The sequence below is a fragment of the Asterias rubens genome, chromosome 21 (assembly GCF_902459465.1).
Source record: "Asterias rubens chromosome 21, eAstRub1.3, whole genome shotgun sequence".
Classification (NCBI taxonomy): Eukaryota; Metazoa; Echinodermata; class Asteroidea; order Forcipulatida; family Asteriidae; genus Asterias; species Asterias rubens.
The window spans coordinates 10282485-10304742 of NC_047082.1; the positions used below are offsets into that span (position 1 = coordinate 10282485).

The 22258-nt window shown below is 38.7% G+C and overlaps 1 protein-coding gene across 2 annotated transcripts; it reads left to right on the top strand.

Annotated features, from left to right (window-relative positions):
* The first annotated feature begins 873 nt into the window (after window positions 1–873).
* LOC117304465 (probable E3 ubiquitin-protein ligase RNF144A-A) lies at window positions 874–20264 on the top strand. 2 transcript variants are annotated; one of them, XM_033788944.1, is made up of 9 exons: window positions 874–1043; window positions 3243–3492; window positions 4206–4310; window positions 10470–10530; window positions 13567–13676; window positions 14447–14568; window positions 15089–15233; window positions 16153–16242; window positions 17893–20264. In XM_033788944.1, the coding sequence occupies exons 2-9, from the start codon at window positions 3364–3366 to the stop codon at window positions 18031–18033; spliced, it is 903 nt and encodes a 300-aa protein (XP_033644835.1). In that variant the 5' UTR covers window positions 874–1043; window positions 3243–3363; the 3' UTR covers window positions 18034–20264. The 2 variants fall into 2 exon arrangements, with proteins under 2 accessions (XP_033644835.1, XP_033644836.1); XM_033788945.1 differs by lacking the exon at window positions 874–1043 and adding an exon at window positions 1704–1735.
* The last annotated feature ends 1994 nt before the right edge of the window (window positions 20265–22258 follow it).

Below are 22258 nucleotides of genomic sequence, written 5' to 3' on the forward strand. Positions count from 1 at the left end.
GTGTGGTTAGGATTTTTCCTGATTTTAATATTTTCTCAAAGTCTCATTGATCCTTTAAGTTTTCTTGAATGTAACGCAATCACCAAAGGGAGAATGAAATATTCATCACTATGTCAGAACTTCGAAGCTCGGAGCTTGCCCCCCTTCCTACCCCTCCTGGACCCTACATCTGCTCCTTGACCCCCACCATATGACATTGAAACTATTTCCAGTAAATGTAGTGAAATGCAAAAGTTTTCTATTTCTCTGTTTTGGGACTTTGAGGCCTGATTTTCATCCCTCAAAGGCTCACCCCCTCCCAACCCTACACAAAATCCGGAAAATCCTGGATCTGCTAAATTAGGTGAATAGTCTGCCTTCCTCTATGATGCTAACAGCTGAAGGAGCCAGAATTTGGGGTTTCATTGTTTAATGGGAGTAAAGCAGGATATATACCCATTAAAACTGTAAACAATTATTATGGGGGAAAATATTTACAAACTCTCTTGTTTGAAAGAATTGTCCACAAACTCCTGTTTCATAAACAGTGAACTACTCGTGCACTTTGAAGATGGCGCCCTCTATCTTGGACATACACTATTGGAAAATTCTCAGATTGGCACAGTCCATTTTTAACAATAGGGGACAATATTTATAACCACAAGCTTACAGCTCTGATGTTTTAATGTTTTTCAATATCACACTGTGGATTGTTTTATATGTTCATAAAGGAAGTGTGTTTTTTTAAATCGAATATCTTCACATTTTGGTTTTGATTCAACATTTGATGACTGCAAGAACTACACCCCCATTTAAAGTCACCTACTCTTTGAAACCGGAAGTGGCGATAAAAAATACCCATTAGAAAGTTAAGTCGGCTACATCACAAAAACGTACACACATTAATTTGTAATGTTAAAATTGTGTGTTTCTTGTTGTGTCCGTAAAATAGGACAATTGCATTGTATTGTTCTCGCTACATTTTTAACATTTGGTGATGGTTATGTACCCAAGAATGCTCCATCAAGTAATTAATTCTGCCGGTTACTTTTTGGAATGAGCAAGTGAGTATAATTATATTTATAAACGTGAAGAATTTAATTTGGTACAAATGTTTCCTTGAAGAATTGAAGTCGCATTCACGAATTGTTGTGGTTGGCGGACTGTACTGTGTGCATTGTGAGTGTACTGTCCACACCGTGTTGCGGTCATGAGGTGTGGAGGTTGAATCAACAATATTAATTTTGATGATAGAGGTAGAATTAGCTTAGAATCATTTACGGTCGAGTTATGGTCCCCATCGTCAGGCCACCACTTTATATCACTGGCTTAATTTTTGTTTTTAACTTTGAATTGATTGAATTTAAAGAATAATGAACCAATTTAATCTTTGAGGTCAAACGGTGACGAAACAATCAAAACGCACGTAGATTGGCCAATGAACAACCTCCTTTTGACCTCAGGCGAGGGCGCCGTACTGAAATGATGTCATGTGCATACGGTCTATATTAATGAATAAATTAAAAGAAGGGCAAATCATTTATGTTTTAACCTGCCAAGAACGTGACACTGACAGAAGTGACAGTATCATTTTTTTTTATAGCAAAGTCAAGGCACAGGCACGTTGAACTTCCTTTCCTTTTTTTTTAAGGCTCCCATTACCTTGCGATAACGTAACCCTCCTGTCGACATGAGTCTTAGGGGTCTAACATTTTCGGCCTCCTAAACGCTATACTTATAAATTAATCGTTGATAGGTGAATTTTACGATCGTTTGCCATCAATAACTTCAGTTTCCTTTTAACATGTACTACATGACCAAAACTTTCCCCCACACACTAAGTATACATTCATATTAATGCCTGTATTACCTTTTTGTTGAGTTAAATTAAAAAACATCTTTATGAAATGCAATTTTCTTCTCTGTACTTAACCCTCGTGCTGTCTGACCATTCAATACCATTCACTGTGGTTTTGAATGATAGATAAGCTATGCCAGCCTTGCTATATGATACCATGAGGGAATGCATGTACACAGTACACAGTTAGTTCTGTGCACAGTTCTGTCACCATACACAACTTTGGCAGTTGAATGGTTTCAAATGGTTGGTCAACTCACTTGAAAATGTTGCGAACAGTAGGAGGGTTTTAATGTTGTTTTTCTGACTTCTCAATATGTTCAACGCTTTATTTTTTGGTCACCAAGCGATGTACATTGTACCAGCAGGTACCAGTCAGGGGATCGACCACCCGCCATGCCCGCTGAGCCGCGGCCAAGTTTGACTGAACCATTCTGTGAAAGAAAGGGGTGTTATAAGGAAGTGAGGGAAGGGAGAAGGGACACAGTATGTCCCTTTAAAGTTTGCTTTCCACAGTTATTTCAGATATTCAGCAAAATCAACCAGGCGGTAATCACGATAAGGTCTATGGGTGAAACAAAACAATGCAGGGTTATTCGTATATCATGCAGTTGTACACAATAATGAATTTCAAGTTGACTGCACACATCGGCCATCAAGCTTAACCCCAAAGACAGAGGGCGCTCTTAAGTTATGCCCAACTTCTTTAAACATCTGCCGTAAGCCAGTTTTGTGTAGACCTTATTGTCAATGAGGAAAAATGGGCACTGGGGCCCAATATTCATGAAGCCCACAAAAACAGAAAAACTTTGCTTAGCAGAAGCCGATTACCGACCACTATTCCATGAAGTTCACATTGTTGGGACCGGTGCCCCACTAATGATTAATTTGCTACGCCAAGACATTTTCTTAGAAGCAGTATAGTATAGACCGAATCGACTAACCCCTTTGTTGCTATGAAAATTGCCATATCGTAGGGCAGACCGTAATTGCATCTAAACGCGAACATCAATGGAGCACCCAGCCTTCCCAATTTGATTTCTATGGCACACGACAATCACAAGCTCACAGACGCAATGTTGTAGGGCAGGTATAATGAATGGTGACGTCATACTCAATGCGGTCTATTTTCTGCTATTGACCAATTCACCTGGCGTCATCATTAGAATAATCTTGGATGTTCCATATTGGTGGTCAATGTCACCGTGCGTTATTTAGTGAAGTGCGCATTTTAGGTGACGCGGTGTATACACGTAAACCTATTGACAACCAAAATGATTAGCGTGACACAGTCGCTGCGGGTGACGTGCGTGCAAGGGGTCAGTCAACCGCTTTATGAGGCACTGGTGACTTTGTGTATTCCGTTGAAGTTACCTTTAAATTAAAGTTTTGCCTCTTCTTTTAGACCTACAGGTACAGTGCACGGAAAACAACAGTCTCCGATGCGGAGGTAGAGAAATCTTCAGGTTGACTACTTAACTGTTTCCAGCAATCCAGTGTTGTTTTTTTATCAACCAAGCGTTGCCATGGCAATCAGTACAGTGAGTGGTGAACTAGCGCTGGATCCCCTTATAACATGTAAACTGTGCCTTTGTGAATATCCCATGAAGGAAATGCACCAAATGCAAGGATGTAGCTGTGTGTATTGTATATTGGTAAGTCACTACAAATCTCTCTCAATAATAATGAAGTCAATGAAAGTTAAGCCCCTTTCACACTAGAGCAATTTAGCAAGGGTCCCATGCTAAATTGTAACATGGTTGTAAAAATTTACAACATGTACCTAGTGTGAAGGGACATTAATTTGTTCTACTGTCCAAGTTAAGTGCCTCTTACCAGGGGTGCGTTCCACTCGCGCAAACGACTCGCAACTGTTCGCGCAAACGTTTTTTTATCGTTTGAACGATTGGTGCGTATACGCGATGTCAATATGGCGGCGCCCTGAAATGAAGATGGCGCGCACCATACTATGTTTTTTTTAAACTTCGTTTTTGCTGCAATAGTCCTCTTTTTGACATCATTACATCAACTAATTAACTTTGTTATTCCAAATCTGCATTATCATCCACCAAAAATACAATGTAATTATGTTTGTGACAAAGAAATAATACCGTATGCTTGTCCGCCATTTTAAAAATCACTCGCCAACACCTCCGAAGTATGTTCGCCTAAAGTTGCCAACGTTCGCCAACGGTGGCGGCGAACAACTCGTTCCACTTGAAATTGTTGGCGAACGTGCGCAACTGTTGGCAACGTTTGCGTGAGTGGAACGCACCCCCCAGAGGAAAATTCCTGTGGCCCTTCAAGACTGAAATTCAAGGCCACAATAACGATAAAATAAACGGTTTACCTTTTTTGTCTTTGACAGTGTCTTCGTCAGTACTTGTCAATTCTTATCCAGGAGAGTGCCATCAGTAGTATAACCTGCCCTGATGCAGCATGCAGAGAGAAGGGCAAAGTCCTCGGCAACGAGGTAAGGGGGAAATACCGTCAGCCATCTTGTTTTTTATCTCCCATTCAAATCAATGCTAACCAAATTGAGGCTGGAAGTTCTTTCAGGGTAAAGTCCTTGGCAATGAGGTAAGGGGGAAATACCGTCAGCCATCTTGTTTTTTATCTCCCATTCAAATCAATACTAACCAAACTGAGGCTGGAAGGTCAGTCAAATTAGTCTGAACCCTCTTTGGTATAGTAAGAATCTGCATTTATTGAATGCATTGTTGGGTGTTTCACGGTTGAATGTTCCGTCCTGGAATTCACTCCACTGTTGAAAGGATATGACCTGACCGACATTGCACTCTGACGGCAGCAGTTTTAGACAAAAGGTTGACAGGGTCAGCTGTCTATTGTCTAGCAACTCAACTTCCCTGTGTGTTGTGTAGTGTAGATTTTTCTAGGAGAGACTAAGGAACCTGATCAGATGAGACGTTTGTTGTAGAGTGTGGTTCTTGCTGTTGGTAATGTTCACTCAGTTCGGATCACTTCATTCGGAATTAAGTCAGCTTGGTTAAGACATGAACCTACAGAGACCCCTTTTGTGTACACAGACATTAAGCTTGGGCGATACCACAATATCATCGAGTATCGCAATACTAATTTGGAAACAATTTCGATATCGGATCGATTTGGTTTTAATCGAAATATTGATATATCACAATATCGATTAAGTATGGTGATATCGATTAAGTATCGCGATGTATTTCCTAGCCGAGACATCTTGCACCCCATAGGCTTGGAGTAAAACCAGAAGAATAGGTCATTAGAACACCTCTCTTATGCTATGACTGTCTCTTCTACAACTTTCGCTGGGAGTTTGAAGACTGATGATGTCAAATTTAATTAATCGCGATTATATCGAATATCGCAATATATTGTAAACGATATATCGTAAAATAAAATAAATTAATATTGCCCAAGCTTAGCAGACATGACAGATGGCATTTTGGATTGAAGATCTACATTGTAAAAACCAGTTTGGGTTGTTATTTTAGAAAAATATTCCGTGCCTCTGCGCTGTGTTATTTTTTGGAACTGTTCACAACTTTTGTAATAATCATTCCGTTTTATACCGCTGGGTGAAACCACTGTTTAATTCTCACAATTGTTCTTTTCGCAACAAGAGTATTGAATAAAAGTATTATTGAATTGAATTGAATTGCATCGAATTGAATTGAATTGCATTGAATTGAATTGAATTTAATTGAATTTAATTGACATAGTAAAGCGTGTCTTGACACCTTGTAGCACCTTGTAAACCCTTATAAGGTGCTAACTAAATGGGTCTCAAAATTCATCACGGCAATAACCTATCTTTCTGAATTTTTGTATATACTCAGCGCCTTGAGTACCTTGTTTGGTAGGTACGTGCGCTATATAAGACTTCGATATTATTATTATTATTGACCAGGATTCGAACCCATACTCCGATGACTTATAACCACAAGAACTTAAGTTTGATGCTCTTAACCGCTTGTCCATGACACCCTGTATGTATGCATAATCCTATATACTTTTCCATGTTTCCACAAAACCTAAGTTCATTTTGAAATCTGCATCTTCCTTCTTTGCTGGGAGCCGGAAACATTAATCTAGAACACATACATGTAGGTTCACGTCATCTAGTTAACTTTTTACTGTTCTTACATAAGTATACCTAAAATTGTATACACATGAAAATGAATCTAGGCCCACTACTGTAGCATGCCAGTTTGTAACAGTTTCTGCCCAATTGCTTGATTGAGCTTAAATGCCCTCCTATCTATAGAGGAGTGTAAGGAGGAATTTTGGATTGAATTTTAGAAAAAAAAATTTGTTTACCACTTTGGGTTGTTATTTTAGAAACTATTCTATGCCTCTGCACTGTCTTATTTTTTTGGAACTTATGGCATTTTAGAATCTGTATCAAGATGTTTTACATTAGTGCCCTGGTCACTGCACCAATAACATTAAAGACAATGGACACTATTGGTAATTGTCAAAGACAAGTCTTCTTACTTGGTGTATCTCAACATATGCATAAATTAACAAACCTGTAAAAATTTGAGCTTGATTGGTCGTCGGAGTTGCGAGATAACTATGAAAGGAAAAAACACCCTTGTCACACGAAGTTGTGTGCTCTCAGATGCTTGATTTCGAGACCTCAAATTCTAAACTTGAGGTCTCAAAATCAAAATCGTGGAAAATTACTTCTTTCTCGAAAACTACGTCACTTTAGAGGGAGCCTATTCTCACAATGTTTTATACTATCAACCTCTCCCCATTACTCATTACCAAACGAGGTTTTATGCTGATAATTATTTTGAGTAATTACCAATTAGTGTCCACTGCCTTTAATCTGTCTTGGTTCCCTGGAGAAGTATAGCCGTGGTGCTCCAAAGGCTTTGTTCATACATACACCGTAATATCAAGCTCTAACCTTGCGAGTACCTATTTACCACTGGGTGAAGAGTAAAGCATCTTGCTTAAGGACACAAGTGTCATTACCGGGATTCGAACCCATACTCTGATGACTCGGTCACCAGAATTCGATGCTCTTAACTGCTCAGCCAGAACACCCTATTCCCTGAAATCCACATTTTGTAATTCTGCCTCTTTCTCATTTGGGAGCCAGAAGTTTTAACGTTAATCCAAAAAATAAGGTTTGAGTCCCACTCTAGTAAATTTGTCCTCGTTCTTACCTAAAATTGTTTACAAATGAAAATGAAAATGAAACTAGGCCCATCTACTGTAGCATGCCAGTTTGTCACAGTTTCTGCCCAATTGCTTGACGGTGCTTATAATGCCCTCCTAGCGTAGATGGATGTAGTTCATGTCATGATAGGTGGAGCAGAAAATGCATTTGGCATTACACTACAGCACCAGTTGTAACAAACGTATTGTACATGATGTGTGGATTGCGGTCAGTGTCCCTTACTGAAGTTTGTACGCACAATGTGGGATGCCGGAAAACTCGCCCGGCACTCAGGATTCTCCAACCACCACTGGAAGAGTTTACTCTGTTTCTAACCACCGCACATTTTCGAAATTTTTAAATTACACTTGCAATTTCCTTTCAAAGGTTTTCAACAAAATGTCAACTTGGGTATTTACCAGTAAAAATGGTATCCGAAGCCATTAATTTTGAGCACTTCGTTGAATTGAGTCTGTTTATATGATACGTGTAACTGATCCATCTCGCAATGGTTTCCAGAGAAGCGTTCACCTCAGGAAATCCTAGGCAGAACCCAGTGCACGCCTCTTGGAAACAACCGTATAAATTTAAGATTTGTTTTTCATATATGCACCAGTCATGCCAGTAAGTTAGTTCCTCTGACTGGTGGGTGTCCCCTCCCCGCCTCAGAACCCTTCCCCTCCCCTTCCCCCTCCCCCTACCTCCACCCTACCCCCGCCCTCCCCTCTCAAATGAGATATAAAAAAAATAGCAAAAGAAGGGTTTGATAAAGTTAATGCCCCCCTCCCCCAGTTAACAATGAATACTTCAAATTCAGTGAGAAGTTTCACACTACAATCAACCTTTATCTCGGTGCAGCCATCTTGAATTTCTCCCATTTAAATACCAATGTTACCAAACCGAGGCTGGAAGAACAAAATAGTCTGGTTCCTAATTGCAAAATGATTATTAGCATTCATTATTGTTATTCGATACGAGGAACATGACCAAGATGGAGGCAGCATAATAAAGGTCTATACAAGCGCAGCCCCACAAAGTCCAGTACCTATACACTGTCAGCCTGTGTTATCGTTACATTTGAACCACCATATTTGGGCAAAACAGTAAGTACTGTCCTATAGGAGACTTTCCAACGCTAGGTGGCAGTAGACATACCGGGTAAATTTCCATTGTTTACGTAGTTCTGAACATGCGCATAATTCTGAGAACAATGGATTTACCCGGTAAGTCTGCTGCCCTCTATCGTCCCAGAAAGTCTCCCATTGTGTGAAAGGTCATACCCACAAAGACTGCTTTTCTGTACAATATTTCAATCGGCATTTTGTGCCATGTTGCAACATAATTCTCCAGTGAAAAAAAGCCTGGGGGATTTACATCAGCTAGTTTTGTTCACAAGGGAACATGGCAATGTACGGAATGGTGAATTCTCAATTCACTTGACCTTTTTGGGGGGAGATTGTGAAAGGGTCAAACACTGATGCAGTCGGGTTAGTGTAGCTGGTGTCTTGGCTTGCCTTCGACCTCTGGGACTGCGGTTTGAATCCCACCAGGGGCACTATGTGGATTGGGTTTTCAGTCCCTACTTGACTGCGTAGGTTTTTCCCTAGAATAATTCTCTTGTGTTTTCTCAGACATCTAAAACTGAAATTTCTTCATTGTATTCTCTCTTCTCGATTTGGTCGATAATATAATATCCCAATCAAAAAATGATGTGGCTTTTCTGATTTTGGTTTTTTTTGCACCCAGAAGTCTTAGTAAAATGGTTTTTGAACAGTGACACACAACAGCCCTTGTACTGCTTTGTTAATACTTTTTTCCATGGGCCAATATTACGTCTGACATAAAAGCAAAATTTGATTTTGATTTTTGATTTCCTGCTTAATTGATTTGAAAAGAAAACTGTTTTGATACTATCGGTCATTGTAAAATTAGTGTTGCTAGTTGTTTTTTAAATCACTGTTTTTAAAGTTTTTTTTCTTATGCTGAATGTAGGAGCCTGATGTACACACATTGTAGTAGATAATTGTGACCGTTTTCTTTTTGCTACGCAGTTTTTTTTTATAAAAAAAAAAACGCCCTTGTTGCACAGGTTGTGATGCTTGATTTTGACAAAATTTAACAAAAGAGGTCTCAACAGGGATGTAAAAATGGAGTGTGTGCTGAAGCACTATCAGGTCTACCTATTACAAGTCAGTGTGCTAACCGGCCAATTTAAATTTAAAACTCTGCTAGAGGGGGACCCCTGGGTAGCGCTAGCGCAGGTTTCCAACTAGTACTTTACTAAGGCCAAATAAAAGAAAGTGTCAGTTGGCCGTCCAGGTTTTTCCAAAAAGAGGAGGATGAGGGCCTTTTTATTTTATTTTTTAAATTTCTTTCAATGATGGCCGGCACTCATTTTATTTCAAACTGGCCACCAGTTCTGCAGTTTGAAGTCACCATTTACTTTTATGTAGTTATATACAAAGTCTTCAAAGATTAGTAAGTTAAATGAGAAATACACAGAAATTGTGTCTTTTTGAAGAAACAAAATGAAAATAAAAAAATCTTTTCAACAAGGATGCAGCCTCAAAAAAGAAGGAGGGACGGGACGATCAACTGTTTTTTTTAAAGGTTTTTTTTGTCAGCCTAAATATATTTCTGGTGAAATAAGACAAGGTGTAATGTCTGACATGTAGTAGTACCCCTAGGCTAAACATGCCAAAGTTTATACATACTGTACATGTACGTGTTTACAAATGGCAATGTTCGATTAGTTATTCTTCCACGTACATGTACACTGTATTGCCCCTCGGGGTCTGAACCAAGCAGAATTAACCTTTACATTTTGTACAGTGTATCCTACTCTGTATTCCCCTCTGCAAGTTTCTCATTTCGCTAACAAACCAATGTCTATTATGCAACCGGTACCGGACCCATGACACTGCTCAGTCTGTAATTGTAGTGGTTTATGATGTCTACATGGATAGAGAAAAACCTTGAATAGTAAGCCCTGTTTCATCGCTCTGCTCATTGCCCACTCCTCTCACGAGGATAGTGCCAAAATTATTCTCTAGCTGTGTAAGTTTTGGGATGAAGAATGTCAGACTTTAATCTGAATTCATATTTTTTGTTCACATCTGTCCGGTGCAAACCATAGAGCAATGAAAAGAGTATTGTAATCCCCCCCCCCCAAAAAAACCTTTAAAAAACACGATCTTCTCTAGCACTGATGATTGCATTCCCAAAGCTCTTTGCATCTGTTGTTACTTCATCGGTTCTCTAAGGGTGTACATTTAACAATACCTAAATGCAGATTTCAGTGCAGCCTTAGAATTGTCTACCGCCCCCCCCCCCCAAAGAAAAATAAAATTAATGAATAAATAAAATTAAAATTTAAATGTTTTAAAAAACAAATAAAACAATAAACATTTAGTTGTTATTGGTTTTTATTTATCATTTATTTTTCTCTCTTTTATGCTACAGGTAAAATTTCTTGTTGAAAGTGAAGTGTTTGAGAGATACAAGCAAGTCAAATTTGAGCTCGGTAAGTTTCTCTGATCTCTTTTTAGTCTGGCAAAATAAATTCTGGCGAAGGGAAATGAAAAGTTATCCAGTGATTGAATTTTGTCAGAAATTGTCAGGATTGAATACTTAAAGCCATTGGACCCTTTCGGTAAACAGTGTTGTCCAAGGCCCACACTTTGTGAACCACAACTTCTATATCAAATAACAAACCTGTGAAAATTTAGGCTCAATCGGTCATCGGAGTTGGGAGAAAACAACAGAAAACCCCACCCTTGTTTCCGCGCGTTTCGCCGTGTCATGACATGTGTTTAAAATAAATCCGTAATTCTCGTAAACAAGAATTTATATTGTTTTGCTGTTTTCTCAAAAAGTAAAGCATTTCATGGAATAATATTTCAAGAGAAGTCTTTCACCATTGCCTTCTGTAAACCCTGTAAGTTATTTGTAAATCTGTGAATTTCTATTTTTTTTCTGAACCGAAAGGGTCCAATGGCTTTAAAGGCTGTAAACACTATTGGTGTATAAAGTCAAAATAATTATTAGCATAAAACCTTACTTGGTAACGAGTAATGGAGAGCTGTTGAAAGTATTAAACATTGTGAGAAACGGCTCCCTCTGAAATGACAGAGTTTTTGAGAGAGAAGTTATTTTCTATGAATTTGATTTTGAGACCTCAGATTTAGAACTTGAGTTTTCAAAATTAAGCATGTGAAAGCACACAACTTTGTGTGACAATGGTGTTTTTTCTTCCATTGTTATCTCGCAACTTCGACGACCATTGAGCTCAAATTTTCACAGGTTTGTTATTTTATGCATTATGTTGAGATACACCAAGTGAGAAGACTGGCCTTTGACAATAACCAATAGTGTCCAGTGTCACTAAACAAAACCTTATGTGTTTTGTTATCTTGGAAGTTGTGTTGGCTTCAGATTAAAGATGCTATCTCAGATTTTTTGCTGATTTGACCCAAAAATTGTGATTTAAAATTCAATATGTATTTTGATGGGGGTCGAGAAAGTTACAAGCTTTCATTTGAGCCATTGCTCGAAAAAGTCCGCCAATTATTAGTAGCAGTGAAATAAAGTGCTCAAAATTAGTTTTTGTCGGGATCCCAATATAACACGTGACCAATTCTTATGTGTTTTATAAGAAACGTTTTAAATTTTTGTCAAGTTTCCTGACCATTAAAAGTAAAAGTTAAACTTTTTTTTGTTAGAGCGTGTGATACTCTTTGAAATACCATTCACTCAAAACAATCTATTTTTTAATGTTTGGGGCCAAAAATCTGACATAGCATCTTTAAATAAATAAAAAATGAAATATTCTACTAAAATTATGAATATTTCATTTTTACTTAGTAGCTGTGAGTGACGGCCGGCCCGACCAGTGTGATGGGACCCAATTCTTGAATGATACCTGCATCTTTCTATCAATCATTTCCTGCTTCCCTACCTGTATTAATTTTGTGTAACTAATTGACTTTTTCCTCACTCTGCTTTCTGTTTTTGCTGCAAGTCATTTTACTGCACCATTTTTCTGACGTTGAATAATAATATAATATAATATCGATATCAAAGTCTTATATAGCGCACGTATCTACCAAACAAGGTACTCAAGGCGCTGAGTATATACAAACTTTCAGAAAGATAGGTAATTGCAGTGATGAATTCTGAGACCCAATTATTTAGCACCTTATAAGGGTTTACAAGGTGCTAAGGCGCATTAAGCAGCCACAACCAGGAACACCGGGGCGAACCCCTTCTCTTTTCAAAAAGTGCACTGGGTTCTTTTACATGCGTTACACAACACATGGGACCAACGGCTTTACGTCCCATCTGAAGGACGAAGCAATGGTTAAGTGTCTTGCTCAAGGACACAAGTGTCACGGCTGGGGATTCGAACCCACACTCTGCTGATCAGAAACACCAGAGTTTGAATTCGGTGCTCTTAACCGCTCGGCCACGACACTTCCACTAATAAGTATACTTTTCTAGTGACATTACTGAACTAACAGTGGTTCTGGGCAAGTTTAACACCTGGCAAGAATGGGTAAAAATTGAAGTGTAGTTTAATGGGAGACTTTTGGGACGCTTGGTGGCAGCAGACTTACCAGGTAAAAATCCATTGTTCTCAGTAATCTGCGCATGCTCAGAACTATAAAAGCAATGGAAATTTACCTGGTAAGTCTGCTGCCACCTAGCGTTCCAAAGTCTCCCATTGGAACGAATCTGAATGAAAAGAAAGGTTTTTATTTACAATACACACGAATTACAATGTATAAGTGAGATCTTGCATTTTAAAGCGATTTAATTAGTTGAATTAATTTTTGCTGAAATTGGCTGGGGTAACCTATTTTATTTTGTATGTACATGTATTGTTGGATTATAATTTTTAAAAATAAGTAGTAAACAATTAAAACTTCTGAGTATTTCTGGGGAAGCCTTTCAGGGAAATGCTGTTTGAACAAAAGACCGATCCATTAAGCTCCGCCCTATTGCGTATTGGCCAATCACAACGCAACGAAGGTCCGACAAATCAAGTCCGACATGCGTGTGCGTATGCCTGGCGCGCGCAGTAGAGTTGTGCAGAAAGGCATTGGAGAGGCTCCTAGTTCTTGCACACACGTGAGTTGTGGGCAGAGCCTAATGGATCGGTCTATTCCTAGCAAGAACAAGATCATTCGTTTTTATCAAATACAAAGAAGAAGAAAAAAAACATTAGTCCAATTACTATAATAAAAAAAACATGAATGCTGAAACAACCACATTTGTGCAAACATTAAACAAGACACAGACAGACAGTAAAGACAATAAATAAGTAATAAGTAGGCCTAATGTTTGTAATAAAAATACATGGGATCATCTGGACTTTGTTAGCATGGCCAAGAATCCATGCATCCCTACTCATTTATCCTCCTAAACACATCTCAAAATTCCAAACTGCACAAGGACCCTCACATTTGATTAGCATCTGAAAACATAATTTCCACTTTCTCATTGCCAAACGATATTTGGTTACCATGGTAACACGCCCACCAATCTCATTTTCGTGCAGAGGTAGACCTTGATCCCAGCAGAACCTGGTGCCCCGAAGTCGGCTGTGAGACTATCTGTCATGTGTGCAACGGGGACCCGTCTAAAGCTAAGCCGGTGCATTGCCCGACCGTGAGTATGCATATATTTTTTTTTACATCTTCATCAAACTAAGAACACATTAAAAAAACTAGTTGGATAAATTAAAAATACATTAATTTACAGGATAATATATATTATATTGTTATACATGAAGTCTGAAAACTTACTGATTATCATGAAGTTAATACACTACTACATTTAAAAACATTTTTTTTTCTGTGAAATACTTGCCTGTATAAAAGTGAAGTCATATTCTGAATAAATGTACGTATCTGGAAACCTAAACAAAATGTGACTGCTGAGTCTGGTTCAATATTAAGGACATTGTGTTTTATGTTGAAAATTTGCATTGCTACTAATTTCTTTGACCTACTCACTGGAATAGGCCCATCTTCATAAAGGGTGTAAGCACAAAAACTTGCTAAACACAGAATAGTATTGCTTAGCAGAATCAGTTTATCAGCCCAAATTACATTTAAAAGTTTGCATTGTTGTGGCTGGTGCCCGACTCAATTTTTGCTTAGCAAAGAAATTTGTCAAGCAGTACTACTGTCTGCTTATAAAACAGCTTTATTAAATTTGGCCCAGGTTTGATCACACAAAGCATGAACACTTCCTGGACTATTTTGTCAGTTCTAGAAATCCCAATTTTAGCCTTCGAGAAAGACTCTGCTAGGGTTGACACGTCAGGCCATTAAATATTTTTGAAGAAACCCTGTCATACTTTTAACAAGTATTTTCAAGTCGGTCCAATAGTTCTTTTTAGGATGTTTTTTCTTTTCTGTATTTTTTGTCTATAGTGCGGTACAAATTTCTGTTCAATCTGCAAATCCCGTTGGCACGCCAACCTGTCATGTGGTGAATACATGGGCACGTTGACACACAAGGCCAGCTCAAGTTCTCATGTTCTGGAAGCGCTCGGGTAAGTTAAAGACACTGGACACTATCCGTAATTACACAAAATATATAGTAGCATTAATACTAACTTGGTAATGAGCAATAGAGAGCTGTTGATAGTAAAAAACATTGTGAGAAACGGTTCCTTCTGAAGTAACATAGTTTTTCAGAAAGATTTTTTTTTTCAAGAATTTGATTTCTAGACCTCAGAATTAGATTTTGAGGTCCCGAAACCAAGCATCTGAAAGCACACAACTTTGGGTGACAATGGTGTTTTTTCTTGCATTTTTATCTCGCAACTTAAACGACCAATTGAGCTCAAACTTGCACAGGTTTGTTATTTCATGCATATGTTGAGATACACCAAGTGAGAAGACTGGTGTCCAGTGTCTTTAAATGAAGGCTTAATCTGAATTGGCAGCTTCAGCTCTGGCTACGACTGCTGCTAAGGATGTTGCTAAGGTCGTCCTCAAGAATGTCCTTTACTTTAACAAACAGATTTCGCTTGTAAGCAGATAATAATATTGGATGTGGTTCTCTTGTAGTTTACCCTTTGACAATGAGGATGTAGCCAAGATTAAACGCTGTCCGATGTGTCATATACCGATTGAACGAGATGAGGGGTGCGCACAGATGATGTGCAAAAGATGTAAACACGTATTCTGTTGGTACTGCCTGGCAAATCTTGACGTAAGTTTAATTCTTGATTCAAAATCTTGCCAAAAGTTAATTCTTTATTCTAAATCTGGATGAAATATTAATATTGACTCAAACCATTGACAAATTTATTGTAATTCTGGACGAATGTATATTCTTTGTTTTAAATCTTGACGTAAGTTTAATATTTACTCTAAGTCTTGCTGAAAGTTATTCTTGACTCTAAATTATTGGTGTTTCACTATTGCCAATGTTTTCTATATTGTACTGCACCCGCTGTTTTGTGGGTTTATATTATTTACTTTTCAAGGTTGCCTTGACTCCTGTATTTATTTCTTAATGCTCAAAAATATTTACTGTTTTGTTCTAGTTAAATCAATTTTAGACATGTGTGAGTTTGCCATTTTGTCTTGGTTGTTTTAAAACAATGTACATCGAATAAATACATAAATTAGGCCTAAAATAAATATACAAATTAAATCAAAGATGATTCATGCGGGGTTATGGTTTCTGACCCAGTGCCAAGAAGGGTAATTTTTGTTTTTGTTTCTTTTTGTTGTATATTGTTTTAACCCTTACACCAATGTTAATTAAGCACTGTATACTCGTACTTTCCCGAGTTCTGCGAACAAAACAAACCACTCGGGTGGGATTCAGACACTTTTTTTTCTTCTGTTCCCACTTAAATTTCTTTGAGTTCTTTGAGTAAATGGTTTGTTTTTGTTTAAAATTTTCAATGTTTTCTTAGATATTGCATTTGTATTGTATTTCTATACCACATGTTCTACATTTTTTTCTCAGCTTTGGCTTACGCTTTTTTAAATGGTTATATAAAGTGTACATTTATGTATGTTTTTGTTTGTATTTAGCGCCAGGAGCACTTTGTTGGATTTGTGCGTTTTATAAGTTTTCATTAATATTATTATTTTATTATTACGAATCATTCTCACAGGACGACTTTTTACTGCGGCACTATGATAAGGGGCCATGCAAGAACAAACTCGGGCATTCCAGAGCGTCTGTCATTTGGCACAGAACACAGGTAAGGGTAGTCAAGAGTAAGGGGTGCTCTATAATTCACAGATAGAGGGGGCTGTGGTAGCTTGGCCATGGCAAAATCTCCAACAACTCCATATTGAGAAAAGCAAGTGCAGAGATAATCTGTTATGCCATAACACTGGATGTAAGTATAAAAAGAAGGCCGAGCTACGATATGTTATATTCACACCAGTACATTAGTATGTCTGTGAAACTTTGAAATTGAAAAAAAAAAAAAAAAAAAAACTAAATTTACCCAGAAATGATCCTATAATAGATCAACATTTTTGAGTTTGACTGTTTTGGCATGAAGGGCCGAGCTGCAAGTGATGACCCGTTTTCAGCTTTTTACACCCTGTTTTTAATCTGTCATTTGCATAAAATGTTTGCCCTTTATTTGATTTAAAGCCATTGGACACTTTCGGTAAACAGTAATTCCAAGGTCCACACTTCGTGTGTCACAACTTATATATAAAATAACAAACCTGTGAAAAATTAGGCTCAGTCGGTCTTCGGAGTCGGGAGAAAATAATGGGAAAACCCTTGTTTCCGCACGTTTCACCGTGTCATGACATGTGTTTTAAATAAATCCATGTTTCTCGATATCGAGAATTGATATTGTTTTAATGTTTTCCCAAAAAGTAAAGCATTTCATGGAATAATATTTCAAGAGAAGTCTTTTACCATTACCTTCTGTAAACCCTGTAAGTTATGTGTAAATCTGTGAACTTTAAAAAAAATGTCTGCACTGAAAGTGTCCAATGGCTTTTTACTGCTGCTGTGTTTTGTCACAAGGAAAAGAGCCTACAGTATGTTATTGCGGTCAGTATTTTGTGTTCAGTTGAAGAGGGTTGATTTGGCTTTGTTTCCTGTGAAGATTATTTTAGGATACGCTTGAACTCTGTCATTTCCTGGTATAGTGTACTCTAACCAATATTTATAGAAACAGCTTCCACGATAACCCAGAGTTTATTTATAACTTTGGTTTCCACCACAAATGTTTCTTGATATGCATGCCACCAGAAGGATTGTGTCAACTTGTCTAAAGTTATTATTGAAAATATTGTTGTGCTATTTGCCGCCAGCCCAGATTGAATGTTTTAAAAATTTACTGAATAATGTAAATGTTTTTTACTCCTATTATATTGTGATAATTCTGTTTCTTATTGTATTATGTGTCCATACAGTTGTACTTGTAAGGTTTTTACTAGTGCCATGTTCAGCACCCTAGTGTATGTCAACATGACTAAAGCGCTGTATTAATTTTGGTATTTTTATTATTTTATTCTTATTGATTTCAGGTGATTGGAGGGATGGATTGATTGAATATTTAATAATTTATAAATATATTGATTGATAAATTAGTTGATGGATTGATAAATTAGTTGGTTATTGGATAAGTTAATTGATTGAATTTTTATTTACCGGTACCTAATTTATTTATTAATAAGGTGATTGATTAATAAATTATTAAATTTACTTCTTTATTACTTTACAAAACTTGGCCTGTAATCTATGTTTTATTCAATAACAATAAATTCATGTCAGTAGACAATGAACTTTTTTACCATTAAACAAGGTTAGTGAAAAAAAAGGTGAATTAATTGATTGATTAATTGACTGATTGATTGATTTATTTAATGATTGATTTCAGGTTATTGGAATCTTCGCTGGATTTGGCCTTCTCCTCTTTCTTGCCTCACCCTTTCTCCTCCTCGTTGCTCCATGCATCCTCTGCTGTAAATGTAAATGGTGTCGATGCTGCGACGAAGACGACGACCTCCCACCAGCTTGAGACGCCAACACCGAGGGGACGAGTCTGTAAATATCAAAAGGATATAGTAAATACATGTACACTACCATAGGTTAAAGAAGGATAGTGGTTTATTCTCTCAAAACCTCTTGTTCCCAAGGAAGACATTATGTGACTCAGCTGAAGGACATTTTGTCGAAGCGAGCCTTGCCCGATGGGAGGACATCTTCTCAGCATAAAACGGCGCATCAATCTAAAGGATCTGAATGTCTTGTTTTAGGAGACACGATTGGGGAAAATACGTGCAGGCGGTCAGCCGAGGGTCACACGTCCTTATGAGAGTTTCCAGTGAATGTTTTTCTGGGAAAGACATTGTAGATCGATTTGATTTGCTACATGTCACGTTTGAAGAAGAAAAAAGACTTGCTGGCAAGCTTTATAAACTCTGGCATGTTTGGCCTTCGTTGTTGTCAAAGGGGGAAGCACATGGAACTTAGGTTGCCAGCTACAAGACAAGTCACGCTACAAGACAAGTCACGCAATCCGACGATAGCTCAGGGGCTAGCTATTGATGTGAGCTAGGGGGCTAGCTATGTGAGCTCAGGGGCTAGCTATGTGACCTTCGGGGCTAGCTATGTGACCTTCGGGGCTAGCTATGTGAGCTCGGGGCTAGCTATGCGAGTTCGGCAGCTAGCTGAGTGAGCTCGGGGGCTAGCTGTGAGAGCTCGGTGGCTAGCGATGAGAGCTCGGGGGCTAGCTATATGAGCTCGGGGCTAGCTATGTGATCTCAGGGGCTAGCTGTGTGAGCTCGTGGGCTAGCTATGTGAGCTCAGGGGCTAGAGATGAGAGCTCGGGGGCTAGCTACGTATATGAGCTAGGGGGCTAGCCATGTGAGCTCAGGGGCTAGCTATGTGACCTTCGGGGCTAGCTATGTGAGCTCGGGGGCTAGCTATGCGAGTTCAGCGGCTAGAGATGAGAGCTCAGGGGCTAGCTATGTGAGATAGGGGGCTAGCTATAAACTCAGGGGCTAGCTATGTGAGTTCAGGGGCTAGCTGTGTGAGCTCAGGGGCTAGCTGTGTGAAAGCTTAGGGGCTAGCCATGTGAGAGTTTAGGGGCTAGCTATGAGAGCTCGGGGGCTAGCTATGTGAGTTTAGGGGCTAGCTATGTGAGCTCGGGGGCTTCCTGTGTGAGAGCTTAGGGGCTGCCATGTAAGGACAGCAGCTAGCCATGTTGGCTCAGGGGCTAGCCATGTAAGGTCAGCAGCTAGTCATGTTGGCTCAGGGGCTAGCCATGTGAGAGTTTAGGGGCTAGCTAAGAGAGATCATGGTCTTCAAATATGAGCGTTGTTCCCATCCTGATTTTGAGCACTTCTAAAACAAGTGAAAACATCTTTCACTGCCTAAAAAAAACCACTGTCTTCATCTATAATTTATTTTTAGCAAATATGGCAGTGTATTTGTATTAATTATTTATGTTAAAGTAATTCATTTTGGGTGTTCATCGGTAGTTTTATTGGCTATGAGATGGGATTTCTTTTTAAAAATTAAATTGGGAGAATCGGTTACTGCCCTCTCGACCTTACTTGCTTAAGTCGAGTGATGTCATCGAATCACGTTGGTTCCCCAAGCCTTTCTGTCCCCCATTGCCGACTTAAAATCTGTTGATTCAAATCCCGTGTCCATTTTGAGAATGTCAGTATAAGTTAGTGCCGGTCTACCAGGTTTCCTCCTCCCATGCTTAGGGGTCCACCGAACAATATTGGACACTGGTTCACTTTGCTCCTGTAGCAGTGGCAAGCAAAGCGCATCCTTCTCTGTCTGATTTTTTGCTGAGAGCTTGGGTAGATTCCATGTAGGACTTTGTTTGTCATATTTTGACTCCAGTGGATGTTAAGAGCTCGACCACCTGGCCAGTAATTTTAACAATGTGTCAGTAACCCCAATGGATTGACATACCTTCTAGGCCACTATGCCACTAGCCTGAGAATTTTAGCAGAGGGCGCTGGTTCAAATCCCACTCTAGTCAGTTTGTCTTTGTTCACCCTAAAATTGATTTATAACTGCCAATTCACCTTGTGGTTAGTTTACTTGAAACAATTATTCTCTGTGTAATTTTGTACATTTATGTAATATTTTTACAAATAATGGATGACATTGTGGTAGTTACAATGTATAAAGCACAACCTTTGCACATTAAGGTGTTCTGATAAGTTTAAAGGCAGTGGACACTATTGGTGATTGTCAAAGACTAGACTTCACAGTTGGTGTATCTCAACATATGCATAAAAAAACAAACCTGTGAAAGTTTGAGCTCAATCAGTCATCGAACTTGCGAGATAATAATGAAAGAAAAACAACCCTTGTCACACAAAGTTGTGTGCGTTTAGATGGTTGATTTCGAGACCTCAAGTTCTAATTCTGAGGTCTCGAAATCAAATTCGTGGAAAATTACTTCTTTCTCAAAAACTATGTCAGTTCAGAGGGAGCCACTTCTTACAATGTTTTAAACCATCAACCTCTCCCCATTACTCGTCACCAAGAAGGTTTTGTGCTAATAATTATTTTGAGTCATTACCAATATTGTCTACTGCCTTTAATTCTTTTTGTCAGTTGTGAAGAATACTTGATTACTTGAAGCGTTATATTTTGGTAAATTATTTTCATATTGTTTTGGTTTTTATTTACTCAAGCATCGTTTGCCGTGCAATTTTGTTGTGTACCTTGTGTTCGTTGCTAATCTGAATGAGAACAAAAGAATGAAAAAACCTGTGACTGTGTGTGGTTTAGACTAAGTCATTATAAATAGAGAAATGCACTCATCACTGTACATGTAGTCATGTTTGAGGTGGTCAAAAGCTGAAGTATTTTATTGCCGATTCACCATGTGCGTGTCCGTACATAAAGTAGTATTACAACAATGTTGTGCACAATGTGATGATAGTAATAATTATCATAGTGTGCGTTTGAACAGCTTCCCTGGGTCAACCCTAATCTGCCCCTGATCTGTTTGAATAGTTTTGACGTCATTCCAGGGGCTCACCCGGGTCAGCCCCAAGTGCCCTGCTTGTGGAACGGGTCACTTGGGGCTGGCCCGAGGTGCATGACGTCACCAGGAGAGGGTGAGTGATTTGATTAGCTCTTGTCAGGGGCTCTCCCGAATGAGCACCGCGGAGTCGACACAGGGAAGCTAATCGAACGCACCCATTAAAACCACAACTCCTTCCTCCCTCTAGAAAAATCCAACACCATTGGGTAAACTTGACTCCAAACCTGGTATGGTGTACATGTACATGGGGTCAATTTCACAAAGAGTTAGGACTAGTCCTAACTTAGGACTAGTCCTAGGAGATATCAAAAACGAATGGCTAGTCCTAAGTTAGGACGAGTAACTTGTCCTAACTTAGGACTAGTCCTAGGAGATATCAAAAACGAATGGCTAGTCCTAAGTTAGGACGAGTAACTTGTCCTAACTTAGGACTAGTCCTAGGAGATATCAAAAACGAATGGCTAGTCCTAAGTTAGGATGAGTAACTTGTCCTAACTTGAGATAAGACTAGTCCTAACTCTTTGTGAAATCCACCCCCGATCCCATACAGGCTTGATACCTCACATTGCATTGGGTGCCCCCCCCCCCCCCCCCCCGGTCATTGCCTTGGTGCCCCTTGACAGTTTTCATGTTTAAAAACTGTTTCAATAAAAGTCTTTCACAATGCTACTTTATAGTGTTACATTAGACATGACATAGAGAACCTGAAATGTTTTTAGTGAAAATAAAATTTATGAGGTATAGAATGTAATTCCAGTGAGAGGTGGGGATTATTTTGTATCAGTTGTGTGGCAACCCTCAGCTCCAAATCCGAGCCCCACCCAATATCAGGAGAAACCGCCCTCAAGAAAATGTTGCATAACAAGATTATTTGCAAGTGAAAATTTTAATAATAAAAAAACAGTTAGCTGTAATGTTCAAAGAGCTCCATTTTAAAGGCACTGGACACTAGAGGTAGAATAAAAACTTACTTGGTAACGAGCAGAGCTGTTGTTACACACAGTGAGGTGTCAAGTGGAAACAACTTATCTATACAATTAAAAACATGAACTGCTTTTATACACTGCCCTGCTTCAAAACATTGTAAAATCTGCCCCCGACTTTGCATTTAGATAATTTTTTATGGCAAATGTGTGAGAGGTAAACCTTTGCAAGAATGTCCCATGGCAACATGTCCTTTTAGGACCTAAATGTAATACTTGGTTGTGTTGAATATGCTGTT

Excerpts from the sequence above, each read along its gene's own strand:
- LOC117304465 (XM_033788944.1), top strand. The coding sequence starts at position 3,364 with ATGGCAATCAGTACAGTGAGTGGTGAACTAGCGCTGGATCCCCTTATA. Across the intron at positions 3,493-4,205 it reads GCTGTGTGTATTGTATATTG|TGTCTTCGTCAGTACTTGTC; the intron begins GTAAGTCACTAC and ends TGTCTTTGACAG. Across the intron at positions 14,569-15,088 it reads CATGTTCTGGAAGCGCTCGG|TTTACCCTTTGACAATGAGG; the intron begins GTAAGTTAAAGA and ends GTTCTCTTGTAG.